Below are 13,961 nucleotides of genomic sequence, written 5' to 3'. Positions count from 1 at the left end.
GTCCCAAAAGTAAAGACAATACAAGGGTTAATCAAGAGAATATAACCTAAAAATGTAATCGTTTTAAAATGTCAAGTGAGAACATTTTATTCATCACTGCGTTCATTGTAAGTTAGATCAAGGAAAAAGTGCTGCAAAAGCATGTTCATTGATTTGTTCTTATTTTGGGCATAATATTGTATCCAAAAGTATGTTTGAATTTTGGTTTAGATGGTTTAAAGGTTGTGATTTCTATGTTTGCAAAGGTGAGCATAGCTTATTGTTACTTTTTAAATAAAATGATAAAATTGTTATTTTTATTACTATGCAACAGTTACCATGAAATGCTAAAAGATTGGGAGGATGTTTGAATTGTGAATTATATTTGTAGTTTACACAAAAATGCATTAATGTATTTTTACACTACATTTTTTAAATTCCATTTTATTTTACATATGTAACACACTCATATGTATAATATGCAGATATTGATTACATAAAGTTTTTTTTTCTAAAGTAAAAAGAGTAAGGGGGTGTGTGGAGGGTGCCCTAATCCCCCATTTTTGCTCCAGCAATAGCTTGCCAGGACTCTCAAAGAACCACTATAGAGTATATATTATTTGGTTGGTGAATTATTCTCAGTGTTGTAGTGACACTGACTTGTGGTGGTGTGATAATATATATTTATTTTGTATGAGTGGATTAGACACAGCAGTGCTGCTAGAGTTTTTGCACTCCACTCATTAGCCACACTGCTTGATAAACTATGTTAGTCCAGCTTGTAGGTGTAAAATCAAAGACAGTAGCTCATCTTTTTCTTCATTCCTTGTCTTATTTATCTTATTATCCTTTATCAGCTGTCACAGGTGGGACAAAATGGTGAGACAGAAACAGAAAAAAGTTACTTATTTCAGTATTGATTATTAGCATTTTAAATGTTAGGCTATTATTGATATGTCTATATTTCTAAGATTTTACAATGTGTAGTGGAATTAACGTGGATTTTATGAAATACAACTTACAATCTTCTAATAATGTAGAAAAGTAGACTTTAAAATGCCAAAAGAAAGAACTTTGATCCCAGTATGTCAAAGGATTTAGATGTTATACAGATAGTTGTCGATGTCATTTAACATGAAGCAAGTGATGAAAAGAAAGTGTATTGGCATTTGATTTGGATGAAGGCACCAGGAGTCATTTGAGAACAAGGAGACAGTTATCTTTCCCAGTCTTTTCTCATGTTGCTTCAAGATGTCTGGAACAGTCTGATAATGACATCATTCGTGCTCTTTCAAGCCTTAAAACATTGTGTGTGTGTGTGTGTGTGTGTGTGTGTGTGTGTGTGTGTGTGTTTGTGGATGTCTCATATCTCTTTGTGGTTCTAGCTCTTTATTTTCCAGGCTCTGACAGAAGTGTGGCAGGTTTGATTTAGCATTGCTAAAATTTAAAGCTTGTCAGCCTTAAGCTGCTCATGTCTATGGAGCATGCTTCTCTCCACAAATCATGGTTTACTTCACCATGACTCTGCTTAAATACTTGTGTTGTAAACATTGGTCAAGGATTGCTTGTATGACTTCACAAGGCTTGGGTTAAAAACATATTGTTTTCTTAAATGGTATAATCAGCGTTTACAGTTATTTTAATAGATTTGTACACCTCTGTTTTTTTTTTTTCATGCTTTTACCTTGGCGAGGTGTGTTAATGTTAATTCTGTTCAGTTGGTGACAACATCTGGACTGTTTTGCTGTTGCTCACACCTCTCAGTGTTGAATGTCAGCATTTTATTTAGACCAAAATGAGAAGACAGAGGCCTAACACACTTAGCTTCCTATGTGTATAGAGGGCCGTGAGCAGAGACTGCAGTTTACAGTTAGGTTGTTTTAAGGAAGTATTTATTTACATATGCTAACGATTCTAGTATTTGCTAATACTGATGGATACAAGCTACAACTGTTTACTCTTACATACAGTTACAATACAGAGACATGTAGCGATATTTTGAATGTATATTTTATCATTCAAAGTTTGGTAAATAACCTTAAATGAACAGACAATGGCCACAGTTTTGGATGCTGTCTGCTGCCAGCATTTCACTGTGCAAGGATAATGTCAGACACACAGTACAACAGTATAAAGGTATATACTAGATGAGGTTATGCGTTATTAAAAGCTTTTATACATGCTGTGTCTGATCCACATCATAATAATACCTGCTGTGTGGTGGTCTTGAACAACAAATAAACTATAGTTTATAATTGTAGAACTCCAAATGCTTCTGTCTGGTCAGTGGAGCTGAGAGAATGGACAATGAGCACAGAAACAAGGAGGTGGTCGGAATGTTATGGCAGAACGGTGTATGTAAAATGGTCAATTCCAAAGTTCCCTTAGGCTGGTCATGACAGATCTGTTTCTGGGGAGCACTCCCATTTATTGCACATTTCTGAGTGCTCCAGCAGCGCTACTCCTGAACAACCCACAAAATTAATATGCCATTTACTAGAGCTGTGGCAATTTTTACTGAAGTGCTTATGAACCCATCGCCTATGTATGAGTTGTGATGTATTACAGGCCTTAATGTACGTCTGTGGATGGGCCTGTTTCTGATATGTCATGACTGTGAACTCTAGCATGTCTATTTAATCCCTACTTGAGTGGACGTTGTCACATTTCCGAAAGTTAGACATGCTAAACTGACTGCAGGTAATTGCTCTCTCTCTCTTTCTGTCTGTCTTTCTGTTTTTACACTTTCCTTTTTTGTATTGTGTTCTCTCTTCTTCACTCTTTCTTGCTATTTAAAATGTCTTGCTCTCTCTTGCTCTCTCACTGTCTAATTCTCTCTCTCCTTCAGTTTTTCCTATTTTTCTTGTGTTCACTCTGACCATCCCTTGTGCTCTTCCTTTCTCAGTTTCCCTGCTCTCTCTCTCTATCTCCTTTCTTTTTTTCCTTCCATTTTTGCCTCTTTTCATGCCTTTTCTCACTCTGTCCCTCTTCTTGCCATTAGACTGTCAGTGACTGGGGAGATGAAGCGGAGCAGGCACCACTGTCAGATACCAGGGCCCATTTATTCTCGTTTATCTGTCTTCTTAACTGGGAGATGTGCGGCTTTGCATCTGTTCATTCAACAGATCTCCATCAAAGGGTGTGGATGGAGGCTAAGATAACACAGATGCTGCTTCTGTGCCCCGGATGGTTTGAAGCTGAGTGAGATGGAGCCAGAAAGGCCAGGCTGCTTTCTAAATAAAAGAAAAAAATATGGATCCAAAAAACCTACAGTACAGAGCAGTGTTCTGCTTATGTGTATTTGTGTGTGTAGGTCTCAGTGTATTCCTTTTTTTGCACTTTCATGTTCAGCACACTCAGTGTGCTCTGAGCTACTAATGGCTATAAGTTCACATTGGTTTTTTGTTTTTAAACCACACTTTCTTAGGAACATCATCGCACAGGTCTCAAGGAAGACCACTGTAGATGGTCTACCCCTTTCCACTTTAGCCTGCGAAAACCATTTTTCTGGACCACTGAGGAAGAAATATTTACATCACCAGAAAATCCGACCGCTGCACTACAAAAATGCACATGGTGCTTATTTGCAAAGTCAGATGCAGTGTGGCTGGAAAGATGAACTCTTGAATCTGGGTCAAAAAAAAAAAAAATAGAAAGAAAGAAAGAAAGAAAGGAAACAAACTTTAAGAAATGTACTGAGGAAACTGCAAATAATGAAAAGCTTTGGTGTGATTAAAGCCAGCTTCATTTACATTGCCCTTCCGTGGTTCTGCCTTTGAGTGTGAAAGAGTTGGATTTGAATTCAGAGGTGCACTTTCTCTATACCTTCTGCTGCATTCACCCTTGAGTTCCCTTTCCCCCATCTGCAGGACAACATGAGGCAGACAAGTGTTTAAACACATGTTTAAAGGAATATTTTTTGAGCTGTAAACCCCATGCTCTAGAGGCTTCATGAAGAGGTCATTTTCAGTGTTTTATTGTCTGTGCTCAAAGTCAAAGTGTTCAACTTTAATTCCTCATAGCCTTCATATTCATATTCATATTCGCCGCAGAGTTCTGTTTCAATTGTGCATCTTCTGTGGTTTAAAAAGCCTGACGATAGAAAGGGGTTTGAGGTAACTGCTTAACTTTTCTTCTCCAGAGTGTACCTTGCTCTGCTGTGTACCCAGGGGGAGGGGGGTAGTTTAGCTGTGTAACACTTCCCCATTACCATAATCCTGAAACAGTGACACTCATAAAGGGAACAACAGCCCTGGCAGCCAAGACAACTTGAAGAGGAAAAGAGAGAACTGCAGGGCTTAATGATGCATTGCAAATAGCTTGTTTGAATTATGGGAAAAAGCCAAAGCTATTAAATGTTGCAAATATCAACATAATGTAATACACCAGGTTTCTGCAGAAGTTATTTTGTGTATCCCCATATTTACACTGCATTCATATAAGGTCTGGTATGCTGTCTTATAGGATTTAACAAAGGAGTCTGATGGAGCATATAATGTCCTTATTCTGATATGACATCTATGTGTGTGTGTGTGTGTGTGTGTGTTTAATCAAACAGGGGAAAAGTGTTTGGGCATGATGCAGATTTCATCCTTACCATACCTGAGCCTGGTAAGGAGAATGGACTGCTGCCTGCAGTGATTGACAGTCTCAGGGATCAGGTATTGTAACTGTTTTATTGGCTTCCCAGCTCTCTAGACTAGAATGTGAAAAAAGCCAGCCGACTTGCTTTTACTGCTCTGTTGTATCCCGAATATTTCCCTCAGCACTATATAGTTCAAAGTGTAGGGCAAGGTTTTTCAAAATCTGGATCACAACCCTTGCTCACAAGCCAAAATGTATTTGCAGAGAAAAATAATAATAATAACAAGAGAATTGGACAAAAATGGCAGCACGGTGGCGCAGCAGGTAGTGTCGCAGTCAGACAGCTCCAGGGACCTGGAGGTTGTGCGTTCGAGTCCCACTCCGGGTGACTGTCTGTGAGGAGTTGGTGTACTCTCCTCGTGTCTGCGTCGGTTTCCTCTGGGTGCTCTGGTTTCCTCCCACGGTCCAAAAAAACATGCTGGTAGGTGGATTAGTGACTCAAATGTCTCCGTAGGTGTGAGTGGGTGTTGCCCTGTGAACTGGATAAGCGGTTACAGATAATGAATGAATGAGTTAATTAACTAATTGGAAAAAAAAATCCCTGGACTAGTTCGCAAAAGGTTTGGCATGTTATGCAAATTAGCGCAAAATTAAACTTGTGTTAAATTAAAATTAAAGTTGAGTTAAATTTTGACTAATCAATTTTTTTTGTCAGGACCAAAGGAATCAGGAGAAAAAAAGATTTCGTCTCTACGCCTCACAGTGTAGGATATATGGACCTAAATGCCTTTTGCTTCAATATAACGCCACCATTAGGCCAATCGGTGTAATTTTGATTGTCCTGCAAGATGCACACAATTTACGTCTACCCTCCAAGTGAGGTGTCTGTATGACTGTCTCTGCACAACAACTTTTAGAGGAGAAAAAGAACAATGATATGAAAAACCGTAACAAATACAATAGGGTTCAGTGCACTGAGTGCTTGAACCCTAAATAAATAACTGAATTTTAATAGGCACATAAACACAAAAAATGAACATAAACATGAATACCCCTTATGTTGTGCTGCAGTCCAGACTGTCTAGTTAGCCCAGATGCTGCTGAAGTTCTAACCTTAAGGATGAAACATAGTTCTTATGTTTACCCCAACCTCTTGTTTTCAAGTGCTTTCATTTGAGTTACATGATGTAGTGCTTAAAATCTTTCCTTATGAATCATGCCAGATAAATCTTCAGATTTAAATCTCAAACTCTATAGTTCCACCTTAAATCTTACAGTAACCTTAGGCTCTAGAATATAACTGATTCACCATTTAAGGTGAAACTGGAAACTAACTATCTATCTACCATCATATCAGCGTGCTAGTGATGTTTTATGCTTGTTATGAAGAAAAGGGCAATAATATATTGAAACTACATTCAAATAAGATAATACAATTGTTATTATAGTTTCTATAGGAGATAATACTAATATATTTGGGTTTATTTCTGAACAAGAACTGAGACAAGAACTGAACAAGAACCTAGGGCAGGGGTAATTAATTAAAATGTATTAAGGTCCAATTAGGGAAAATTTTCTCAAGCCAATATCCGGAACATAATGTATAACTTGCATTATGCCAATATGCCATACCCTGCATATTGATGTAGCCTTGTAGTTATAGCAAAAATTTATGAAGTTAACAACGGAATTTCAAATCAAATTACCCTTTAAAATCAAATTACCCTTTCAAATGCATTTCAATATACAACAAGATTTAAAATGATTATAAATAACAAATGCTCTAAATAAAATATCCTTTGTTTAAGTAAATTTTACAAATAAATCAATTATATTGAAAAAAGTGCATATTATGTAAATAAAGTCCCTAATGGCTTGTAGTTGCAGTTGACGTACGGCTTTACAAAAGCAGCTATCTGATTGGTTCTTATTGCTCAAGGGCGAGATTGTATCCATTAACAGCAAGCTGATTGGCTCTTTATGCTGGAGGGCGGGACTCTATCCATTAACCCTCAGCTGATTGTCTCTTTATGCTAAAGGGACTTTTTCTGTAAACAGAATCCATGTTCAGCCTTATGAGAATTCCAACAAGTAACCGTTCCCTTATTTTAAAAGTTTCTGCTTTGAACTTTTTTAAAGTGACCCAAAAGAGCTTTTATCACGTCCTTTGGGATATTTTTACTAGACCCAGGACAGTGGTGGCTGGAGCTCTGTGTGTCACTCATTTGAGTCACAGCGCTCATCATAATGCACAGATAAGATTAGCTGAGTAACCTCAGGTGTGATATGCAGAAATGTATGCGATTAGTCTGGTAAGAGTCACAACATATAAAACAAACACTCTTTTAAAAATCAGTTACTGGTCCAGGTCCGTATAGGACAATGTCTGGGCCCGGACTCGGACCATGGGCCGCCAATATGTAACCCTGGCTTAGGCAAAACAGTGATGTATGGCTAAATGGTAGGGGCAAGGGTTGAAATGGGATTAACACTACTTCTCAATGTTGATAATGGAGCTGTTGAGAAACAAATAGTCCAACATCACTTATCAAAGACACAGTACAAAAGACACAGAGAAAGCGAGGGAGCCAAAACAGTGACTAAGACAGTCAGAATATCAGAAATCAGAATAAACCAAAATTGAAAACGAACACCTAGACAAGAACAATTAAAATGACACAATAAAGACAAAGACGCAGGAACTTTTAAACATGAATAAACTAGAAACACCTAGAGCAGTCACATGAAGATGGGGCGTGGTAAGGAGAGTCATGTATAGAAGAGACGTGGCTCTTCTAAAATAAATAAGAAGGAAGTGGCAAATAGAAAGACCGAGATATGAAAAGGAGCAAGCAAACACAGGAACCAAGACAGAAGGGATGCAAACCATGAAAGAGTTCCCCAAGGTCACTAGGGTCTAACCAATTAAAAGGATTGGAGTGAGACGAGTATTAAGAGAATAATTCATGCATGCTACAGGCTTCCTGTGTGTTTTCTTAGTTCTCATTTGTTTAGCCAATTATTGTGGTGTTAATGTGTGAATGAAAGCACAGTAGTGTTCAAAGTGTAATGTGACTCTTTGAGTAATGAGTAAGACAGCCCATCTGTTCGACATTTTTTTATTATTTATGTGTTCATTGTTTTTTTATGAGCCTTCATCTACATATGTGCTCAGTTGGATCACCAGCAAATAAAACTGAATGTGTGGAAATGTCTGTATGGTACTGGAGTTTTCACACTGTACAGAAGATCATTTCTCTCCTTCTTTTTAAAAATGGGTCAAGACTTCAAACAAATGTGTTAAGGACAGAGGCAAACCCAGGGGTCAAATTCCCACCGCAGGGAACGAAAAGTGGTAAAAGAACAAATCTATACTTCACACCCCTAAGACACCTCAACTTGAAGCATCTCCTGTTCTGTCTAACCCTCTGCCTCTCTCCTTGCTGCCTCTCTTAGGAGCTCTTACAGCACGGTTCTTCTCTAAACAGTTATGTTACTATGTCAAACTGAAATGCCAGGACTCTTTCTACATTTTTTGCACCATCACTCTCAGAAACCACAAACACATACATTTGAACTTGCCTCAGAAACTCTACCCTGTTAACAGCTAAGAAAAGACATTTTCAGACTGTTTCCCCATGTTGTGTATTCTGATATTGACTCGGGGCTGTAGAGTAGCGGTGCTATAAATAAAGCCTTGAACAGAAGTATGCCACATAGGGTTCTTTGAGTGATGCCATAGAAGAAATATTTTAACTCCCTGAAGAACCATGTTTTTAATGATGTATGAGTGTGAAGGACCTTATAACACAAATTGTGTACGTTCTCTACCATTGAAAAAATTCTTATAAGAACTTTTTCATCTAATGGAAGTTTTCTTAAGTTAAAAATATTATTCACACAATGTTTTGCATTTACCAAAATGGTTCAACCAGTGAAAAATTCTTCAGGGAATTAAATGGTTCTTTTTGGGGATCACACAAAGAACCTTTCTGACTCCAAAAAAGTTGCAACAATGTCTAAAATACAATAAAAAACAAGAATCTGTGATTTGTTCATTCTTCTGGAGGTTTATCTAACAGATAAAAGTACAAAGAAATTATTTCCAGGGTTTTCATTGACCGCATTATATATTTTTAAACAGAACAGAATTTAAGAATCTGATGCCTGCAACACACTCCAAAAATTTGGGACAGTGGCAAAATATGATTGAAAAGTTTGTAGAATATTCAGTTTCAACAGTTTTGAAGAATTCCAGAGTTTGGTAATAATTAAGGGGATCATGATTCTGCCAAAAACCAGCACTTAGTGCAGGCTAAATTACTGTAAGCAAAACCAGTTGTGGCCTATCACTTTTTTGTCAAACCTTATCAGAAGATTGCCAAAGAATTAAAAAAATTACAATTTTGCTAAGTTCTTTGGGCCTAGGCTTATCTCATGTATCCAAAAGGGAAAGAGGAAACTAGTGTTGTGCTTAGAGAAGTCCATGTTTCAGCTTGTTTTCATAAAATATTGGGTTTTCTTTGCCAACAGTGAAAATGACCATCCAGACTGTTATCAGCCATAGGTGCTAATGCCAACATCTGTATGGAATTTTAGATATGAAGAAGAGAATTAGACAACAACCACCACAGACTTTTGAGCTGCTGAAATCTTGTATCATGTAAAAATGGAAAACAAAATTCTCCGTGGCAAAATGTAACAATTTGTATCCTAAATGATTTAAACATGTAATAAAAAAGAACAATACAGTAACACGGTAATAGACAACACTCCAATCTGTCCCAATTTTTTGGAGTGTTTCAGGCACCAAATTATAAATTTGTATTAAAAATACTTTTGTCTATTAAATACAATTTCAAGAGATTTTACAAACCACAGATTGTTCTACAAAAAAATATAAATATTTTATATAAATTTTGCATTTGTATATCTGTCTAAAATGACGTTTATATAAGATGTAATAAAGATCTGATTCTGCTATACATATCCAAATTAAGTCTAGTGTAGGAGCTCAGAGAATGGCCCTGGTGATCTATATGTCACAGGAAATTTTATGTTTAAAAAAAGAGATTTTCTGCAATTCCAACTGGAGCTTTTTTAAATAACTGCAACCTGCTGCTGTATCCTTACCTAAAGCTATGTATTCATTTGGTCTAATCCATGTTTCAGTGAGGCTTAACACAAATAAGGGACTTGGAGGTTGGTGTTCAAGTCTTGCTCTGTGTGACTGTCTATGAGGTGTTTGGTGTGTTCTCCCTGTGTTCACATGGGTTTCCTCCCAAGATCCAAAAACACATGTTGGTAGGTGGATTGGCAATAGGTGTGTCTATAGGTCTATAGTGTCTATAGTGTCTATTGGTGTGGGTGTGTGAGTGAATGTGTGAATGTGTGGCACCCGCTCCAGGGTGTGTTCCTGCCTTGTGCCCAGTGATTCTGGGTGGTCTCCGGACCCACCGTGACCCTGAACTGGAAAAGCGGTTACAGAGAATGAATGAATGAATGAATGAATTAATTAATTAATTAAATTTTAGATCAGTGGTGTTGCCAATATCAAATAATGAAACTGCCATAAGTGTAATCTGTTAGAGAGTGATACTAACACAAACAGGCTGAGGTTAGAAGCACTTATCTGTGCTTGTTAAGGCTCTCAACAGATGTGCTGGGCCAAGAGCAGAGATGGACAAGAGTTATGATTTAGTTCAGCTGCAAACAATTTGTTTAGCCCATAAGTTGTTATGAAGAGGACCCAGAAGAAGGTCAAATGTAGCAGAGGAAAAACCATACTGCTCACATACTTTTCTTTGGCATGTGTCAGGAGACCCTCCATCACGGGCTTTGTTATTAAAATCCAGAGGGCCACCAGTCTCTTATTAGAGGCTTTTTTGGAACATGACAGATAGCAGGGGTAAGAGATGAGAGGGGAAAAAATGAGAGAGAGAAGACAGGTGAGGGTCTTTGTCTTTGTTGGGGGATGGGGGAGGTTGTTCATGGAAGCAATCAGCTCTAAATAGCAGAAGTAAGGAAGGCGATGGTGAGAGGGTGTGAAAGAGACAGTAAATGTGAGCAAGAGCAAAAGAGAGACAGAGTGAAAGAGAGCAAGAGAGAGGGAGAGGGAAAGAAAGAAAAAGATAAAGAGAGAGACATGTCAGCACCTGGCTTGTGAGTGGAGGGTGTAGTAGGGGGTATAATGAGTGGGAGGTGTTTGATAAAGCTCACTCAGTGGCAGTAGCTTCACTGCTGATGCTGTTGCCTGCTGGCCCCCACTCTCTCTCTCTCTCTCTCTCTCTCACTCTATCTGTCATCTCCCAGTTTAAAAATAACCCAGCGCCCACCGACCTCACTCCATTCGTATCTTCTCTCTCTCTCTCTCTCTCTCTCTCTCTCTCTCTCTCTCTCTCTCTCTCTCTCTCTCTCTCTCTCTCACACACCCTCTCTCACTTTTTCTGTCTGTTTCTCTCACCATCATGACTGTCTCCCTATTTTCTCTATCTTTCACACATACTTACACACTCTCTCTCTCACACAGACACACACACACACACCACTCTACCTTCAGTCTCAGCTGGTAATTAGCCTCTGTGTTAGGCGCTTAACTCTCTGTGTGCCTGTAGCAATGCTCTGCTGTGGGGATTTGAGGTGAAGGCTGGTCTCTGTAGGCATCCCTGGGGCAGGTCAGTGTGGGAGGGCCTCTGATTAAGTGGAGGTAGCACAGGTCTCAGTAAGGCATGTGACCTTGTCATGGCTGAGCCGGGCCCCAGGGGCACACGTGGCGTCGTTGAGGCTCAATATCACACAGCCACGCTTCATTCATTCAGCCTGCGGGGAGGTAAAAATACATCCTTGGGAAAAAAAAAGAGAAAAATATGTCCTTGTGAAAATGGGCTTCATCATCTTTCATTATATTTTTGTGACCTACAGCTGGATATAAAAGCATAAGTGCAGGGCAGGAAAAAGGGCAGCCAGTCGCTCACACAGAGACAGATGAGAGCAAATTCTGGCCTAGAATCTGAAGAAATGATGAACCCGCTTGCCTCTGTGCTGTACACTGTCTCGTTTGGTCATTTTGATTTGTTACTGTTCTGTCTGCAAGTATGGTGTAGTTGATTAATATACTTGTTCTGTTGAAGGTCAGGTGTCAGTATGACCTGCAAATAGTGTGTATGTATGTGTAAATTTGTCTGTGACTGTAAAATGCCATTTAAAATGAATTAATCAATAGGTTAATCAAACCATTATGACCTCCTCATTGTTTCTACGCTCACTGTCCATTCTCTCAGAACCACTGACCATACCGGAGCACTTTGTAGTTTAATAATAACAGATTATTCTATTTATTACTCTACATACTTTATTTTCCCCTGTTCACCCTGTTCCTCAGGTGTCAAAACTCCAACTGGACCTCCACAGTTCAAGTATGATTTGGGCGGTGGATGAGACACAGCAGTGCTGCTCAAGTTTTTAAACAGTGTTCACTCACTGTCCACTCTGTTAGACACACCTACCTTTTTGGTTCACTTTGTAGATAAAAGTCTGATGCTCATCTGTTGCTGCATAATTTGTGTTGGTTCTCCTGTAGTCCATCAGGGGACACAGGACGTCAGCCACATGACGCTGTTAGCTGAATATTTTTGGTTGGTGGATTTGGTTGAGTCTCTGTCCAGCAGTGATGCTGAGGGTTTTAAAATCTCTAGCGTCCCTACTGTGTCTGATCCACTCATACCAGCAGCACACACTGACACAGCTGTGTTATACCCATTTTCCACAAGCTATCACACTTCCCCAGGGACTTAATGAAACATTTGTGGCATTTGTGACAAACTCATTATCATTCACACCATGTCTAAACAGCCCTATTAAGAGCATATGTCTTTAGCCCCTTTCCTTTAAATAAGAGCTAGTCATGGCCGATTTTAGGTCAAGAAGCATGTTGCAGAAGATCTGGGTTTTAGCCATTTTCGCTTGCTTCTTTTTTCTCTGTTTCCATTTTTGCCATGTTTAATCAGTACACAAATAGCCTCAATGGTCGTTGTGTTTTCTGCTTGGTTTTATCTTGTTTTTTAACCTCTCACATAAACACAGTTTGGGCGATATGATGTCAGCACTCTGAGTAAGAAGCAGCACGAAATCAGGCTGGTTCGTTTTACTCCAGATAAAGAAATTAATATGCAAATGCGAAGTTGTCCATTTTAATTAAAAATTTCATTGTCAATTTTGTGCAAGGCTAAAGCAGCTAAATTGGCTGCTAAGCTATTTGACTCATAGCTGTGGATAACTGCTAGCTTCCTAAAGATGACAGACAGCTTAAACAAACATTATTCACTGCTGCCACCTAAAGGTGCTACAGCAACATTTAGAGCTCCTTTCTTTCTTTCTTTCTTTCTTTCTTTCTTTCTTTTTTCAGTCATTTATTTATAGTTATTATCTTTTGCCTCAACCCGCACAATGAAGATGTGCCTAAATCGTATATAGTCATTACTATGCTGGTCACAGTTATTTTCCACATTTTTTTTTACTTCACAACAAAGTAAAAAAAATGTGGCAATAACTGTGGCCAGGATAATGAATATACAATAAATGTAAAAAGCCCATAGGATATTGTGCAGTAATAACTTAAGAGCATTGTGTATTTTCATATTACAGTAAGGAACAATATTTTTTAAATAATTTATTCACTACTTCCACATTATTATTTTTAAAATAATATCTATGTTTACGCCCTAGTAATTTACCTCAGGATAAACTCCACTTTTGATATACAAATGTTGTTCTAGATATTAATTTTAGTTTGTTTCATTTTTGATATTGTACAGCTTGTAGAATTAGTTACTGTTAACTGAGAATCCCCCAGACACACAATGTCACCAAAGGGTCAGGGTAGCACATGCTTTCTCTGATAGTAAAGTCAACTAATGTTTCTATTCAAACAGCAACACAACACGACTAAACAGCTCAACTCCCTTGGATAACAGTAGTAAGAATCCAGATCTGTAATGCCTGCTTACAGATGCCTGAAATGTCTAGTATTACACTGTGGTGAGGGGATGATGGATAAGAGAGGATGGAAAATTTGCCCACATAGGTAGCAAGGCATGTTATTCTTCTTTTGACAAATGTAGGGATGAAAAAAGATGTAGAATACTTTTATACGCAAGTCAAGTTGGTTTTATATAAGAGAAAATATGAAAACTATTTTTAAGCACTGGGGTAAGTGCTCCCTGTTTATCATTACACGGTTAATTGCAGGGGCACGGACCTTGATCAATTACTGTAACTATGTAACTAGGGTCAGAAGAGCATGCAGACTAACCTTAGGGGCTTTTCACATGTCTTGGGCAAATGTGGGTATAATTACCAGCACTGTTGGATATGGCATGAAGCAATTTACAGTTCAAATG

The 13,961-nt window shown here is 38.4% G+C and overlaps 1 protein-coding gene across 1 annotated transcript in view; it reads left to right on the top strand.

Annotated features, from left to right (window-relative positions):
* Positions 1-13,961, top strand: part of dntt (deoxynucleotidyltransferase, terminal) — a 145,736-nt gene that overhangs the window by 65,595 nt on the left and 66,180 nt on the right. The window contains exon 8 of the mRNA XM_066679637.1: positions 4,538-4,640. Within this exon, the coding sequence (XP_066535734.1) occupies positions 4,538-4,640 (103 nt within the window). The remainder of the gene's footprint in view (positions 1-4,537; positions 4,641-13,961) is intronic.

Source organism: Hoplias malabaricus, chromosome 8, assembly GCF_029633855.1.
Source record: "Hoplias malabaricus isolate fHopMal1 chromosome 8, fHopMal1.hap1, whole genome shotgun sequence".
Taxonomy (NCBI): domain Eukaryota; kingdom Metazoa; phylum Chordata; class Actinopteri; order Characiformes; family Erythrinidae; genus Hoplias; species Hoplias malabaricus.
Note: the sequence above shows the minus strand (reverse complement) of the source record. Positions and strands in the feature narration are given on the sequence as shown.